This window comes from Geospiza fortis, unplaced genomic scaffold (genome assembly GCF_000277835.1).
Source record: "Geospiza fortis unplaced genomic scaffold, GeoFor_1.0 scaffold120, whole genome shotgun sequence".
In the NCBI taxonomy this organism is placed as follows: Eukaryota; Metazoa; Chordata; class Aves; order Passeriformes; family Thraupidae; genus Geospiza; species Geospiza fortis.
Window position 1 is genome coordinate 1,903,575 of NW_005054364.1, and position 4,737 is coordinate 1,908,311.

General features: G+C 35.5%; 1 protein-coding gene across 5 annotated transcripts in view; it reads right to left on the bottom strand.

The window, feature by feature from the left end:
- Positions 1-4,426, bottom strand: part of EZH2 (enhancer of zeste 2 polycomb repressive complex 2 subunit) — a 29,750-nt gene extending 25,324 nt beyond the window's left edge. The window contains exons 1-3 of one of the 5 annotated variants that reach the window (XM_031059566.1): positions 4,258-4,426; positions 3,647-3,775; positions 743-859 (exon numbers count right to left, since the gene is read on the bottom strand). In XM_031059566.1, coding sequence (XP_030915426.1) covers positions 743-859; positions 3,647-3,775; positions 4,258-4,374 — 363 coding nt within the window. In that variant the 5' untranslated portion in view covers positions 4,375-4,426. The remainder of the gene's footprint in view (positions 1-742; positions 860-3,646; positions 3,776-4,257) is intronic. The other 4 variants (XM_031059567.1, XM_031059565.1, XM_005424154.2 and 1 more) reach the window with 4 other exon arrangements.
- Between the last annotated feature and the right edge of the window lie 311 nt (positions 4,427-4,737).

The window sequence follows — 4,737 nt, forward strand, 5'->3', positions numbered from 1 at the left end:
TCCAAACACTGTTGAATTGAAAGCAAGGAGAAAAAGGTGTGAAAAAACAGTGTATGTACTCTGATAAAAAAACTGTTGTTTAAACCACTTCATAATAATTATTATCAAAATAACTAGTCAGCAAAGGTGGACATAAACCACCAAAATGATGTGACAAAGACTTGCAATAAGCTAAGCTTTGCAAAAAGTCAAATACCTATATCCGAAATCTAATGCTATGGCTTCTGCACACAGTGAAGTTAATCTGAAAAATAAAGGGCATACTCAGATATGAGAATGACCATTATGTGGGGAGACTATTTCAGGATTAAGTTCCCTTCATTCCACAAGAATTACTATTCTGTTACAAATATGTTGGTTGACTGCCTTACAGTAAAGCATTCATATCCCTCAGAAAACATTTCTCACTACACTAATTTGATACTTTCAAATAAAACTACATTTGTTATCTGCCACAAAAGACAATAGGTCACCTGAACTAAATAAACTTTTTACAGCAAAGATAAATAAACTTTAAAGCAAGATTTTGGAGATACTTAGGTATATTGAGGACAGAGATTCAGTTTGCAAAGTTACCTTTCTATTTATTTTATTTGGGGGAGCTTATTTCTGATTATCACTGCCCTAGTACCAATACCTAAAGTAGGTAATAGATTGGCAATGGATTTTGCTGGCATACTTCTAAAATTAACACCTCCCTTTTCTCCATACCTTTCTCCTTCCTACACTTGTTTAAACTTACCATAAAGTTCTGTTGAAGGGGAGACCAAGAGTACATTATAGGCACAGAAGCAACAGCATTGAGAGTCTTCAGTGGGATGACTTGTTTTGGAAAATCAATGTCACTGGTAACAGAGCACTGAAATAAGAAGTTGAAGTTACACTTACATAGCAACATCAGGAAGAAAAGCAAACAAAAATCACAGAACACTCTACAATGTACAAAATTCAAAGAGTTTCTCAAAATTAGCCATATCAAACTTTGAAAAATACATCAGTTTTTCAGGGCATAATAGGAAAAATGGTTTTAGCAAGAGAAAATAACCTCAAGAATTATTTCTATGTCAATATATTCATTAATAGATCATGATGGCATTCTTCCACTTATTAAGTGGCTGTGATAGTATTTTGCTCAGACTATTCAACCTACAATACAAATTAAGTTTGGTATCTCAAAACAGATTTAGTACCTGTTGCTGCTGCTACACTGATGTTAGTGTATTCACTCAGACCATCTGAGGGGCAAGTGAATTCCCCTGGCTTCAGATCAATACACTGCAGAAATCATGTATTATTTATGTTATAAAAATAAATAAAATTTTACTTTAATGCTAGCAAGACACCTTATATAAATAAAAACTCCATATGTCTTTTTAATTCCTGCCTTGTTTCCCAATTAATTTCTGTTTATCCTTTCCTCAAGTCTCTTATTATGCTCACTGCTTGCAAAGGAAAAATGAAAATTAATTCTTAGTATGTAACTCTGCATACATCAATGAATTTTTCAGCTACAGGACTTCTGTTTTGGATATTCAGAGATCTATGTAGCCTTCAAAGGATAAACAATCCACAGAAATACAGACAACAATTAGGTTATTCTTGCATCTAATAATCAACGGTTAACAAACATAGATCAACTTTTCTCAAACACTTGGACTGCAGTATGAAGAACTCTGGAAAAAAGTTACAAGTAAAAGCAGACAGAAACATAAAAAGCTTGGGGAAGTACAACAGAGAAGATTTGGAGGTAGGTAAAACAAAGTTTAGAACAGCTGTCATAGCTACCTGAAAGGAAAAAAGGAAGTGGAGACAAAAGATCTTTCTCCTTTCCAGAAGGGAAAGATGAACAGAGCTTCACATTTCTAAAGAAATACACAAAGTAATGTAACAAACAATATACAGAGACAGTGCCCCGGCAGAATGACACAAGCCAGATTTATTTCTTTTCTTTTTAATCTGCAGCAAATGAAATTAGATTTCTGCTGTGTATATTAATATTCTAGACACCATCCTATGCTGCTGCTTCATTCCCATTTCAGGTTAATGTTTAATTTTCTAGCTAGCAGCCACCTAGCATATTTTTCATGTATTTTTAAAGCAAAATACAAAAGTAAAAGAATTAATTACTTTTATCTTTGGAACTAGAAGTCTCAGGCTGACAAATGGACTACGTCAAAGTGCCTCAGTTTGGTACTAAGCCTCAGTTACACTGCTCTGTTGTCCTGGTATGGAACTCAGGTTGACGTCTGGTGAGCCTGCACAGGGCATGTGATAGTCTCCACTTGATGCTGACTGTCACCAGCAATGCCCTGCACTTTTCACCAAACACAGGAAGGCTCTCACACAACCTTTCTATTTCTAGCCAGTGTCTTATGCAACTCTGAAGAAATTCAGCATATTAAGAACAGAAGATTTTAAAGTCCCCAGCATTTTTTCATCTCATGTCTCTCACTATAAATTATGGCAACCTTAAATGAAGCATTAGAGTTCTGATTCATGAGACAGAGACTGGATTGAATGTAGTAATTAGTGTGCTCTATCAATACAGGCAGGAAATTAACATAAAGAATAGTGAACACCACGCTTGAAAGAAAAGAAAAAAGAAAGAGGAACAATCTTCTACTAACAGAAAAAAAGTGAAAATTGGATGTGTACCTGTGTCAATTATTATCAGTTCTGATCCCACACAATAGCTATAGAGCTGTATATGAGTAATTGCATATTCAAGCACATTTAAAAGATAACACACGAAGGTCCTCTCCTCCTTGCATTTGAACATGCATGCATACAAATGCACCTCTGTGACACTCCCACTCCCCAGTTCTCCACTGAAATTTTAAGGAAAAGAAACTCTGCAAATTTATTTGCAGAAAAAGAACTTTGGTTTGCTTTTTTTAACCTATTCACAGTTAAGTCTTTCATTCTCACCCTACTGCAAGAGTTCGCTTTTCAGATTATTACAGACAAACATCTTCAAACTTTTTAAAGTGTGAAGAAGTGCCTAAAGAACAACTTAAAAATAAGGCAAACTAAGCTGGGATGAATATAGAGAGCTGGAATGGGCTTAAATCACTGTTGAAGCTACCACGACACAGAACACAATCCTGAGTAACATGCTCGAGAAGGACCCTGCTTGACCAGGAAAGCTGCACTAGATGACGTCCAGCGGTCCCTTTCAACCTTACCAATTCTGTGAAAACCATTTTAGGTTTAGGCATTTAGCTCAAATTATGCCACAACTATGGAAGTGTTTTTCCCAAATTTAGTATCCAGTCTGCTTGTGCAACACAAGGATTCATTAATCTAACTCCAACAGGAGCAAGAGTAAACTCCCAGTACCATGGAGACCGAACAGTTTTATTAAAGGATGCTGAGGTATGATCCAATCATCATCAGAAATAAAGAAGTTTCACTTTTGTGTGTCATTCAAAGCCAGGTAGCCTACTACATATTTATTCCTTTGCAGAAGTCACATGATCAAAGAACACAATAAATAAATCCTTTAAGACACTCATACAAAACACATTGAGCGGCCAAGTCATATCATGCTGAAAAAAACCATAAAGAACAGCCAACTTTCCAGTAATAAAATGAAAACGTGCTAACAACCTTGTAAGTGGAATTACCACAACACATGTTAACCAACCTCCCTGGTCCCGCGCAATGAGCTCACAGAAGTCATGATGTGAACAGGCTGTATCCTACGTTGTTTCCATTCTTGATTTAAGATTTCAGTTCTTTCCAGTATCTTCTGACGATTAGAATTAAACATACTCTAAAAATTAACCACAACATTATAAATAAATGACTCTAAATTCATCTGCTAGCGTCTTAAGGCATTCAACATTTAATCAGACATGTTATAACAAACAAAAGTGCTCGAAACATACAAATTTAGTTTAAACATCAGTGAGGTTCAATACAGTTCATTATCTCTTCAATTCATACCATGTTCTCACATTTAGTCACATATTTAGCTTGGAACTAAATTCTAAATTGAATTTGAAAGAGTATGCAGCTAAAGAAGCTGCCATATTAGCTCTCCACAACCTCTTCTGATACTTAAGATTCTCAACCCAATCACATATAAATGTATCATACGTGTTTATAGGACCACAGAGTGAAGACCAGTTCTCAGTAGGCCGACAAAGTATTCAACGAAATTGTTATAGCAAGTGTTAACTGTAGGACACATACTACAGAAAATAATCAATACTTGTAAAACTTAATAAGCAATAGAACCAAAAGATAAAGTACCTTTACTTCATCGGCACGTCGGAACCTCTTGAGCTGCCTCAGTCTCATATATTCTGATTTTACACGTTTTCTCCAACAAATTGGTCCCTTCTCAGATTTTTTTCCGGTTTGACCCATGATTATCCTACAAGAGACAACATCATGTTTGTATTACCAAATCTGACACCACTGCTTACAGAAATTAGATAGGAAAGCAACATTCCTCTAATATCTTTCATATCCAATTATTTTAATTCCTTTCAATCACACACTTGCAATACCATCCCAATCTAAGAGGAAAAAAAAGGAAGACATATGTAAGTGATAGGCACCAGAAAACAGTAATTTTAATTGCAAATCAGTGGACCCTTCACATTTGCACTTCTAATGCCTCTATACAAAAAAGTATCTGATGGATTTAAAGGGGTGAAGAGGAACAAATCCAGACTCCAAGAAGCCTTTTAAATTAACTTCTGGAGAACCATGTTCACAGCAGACAAA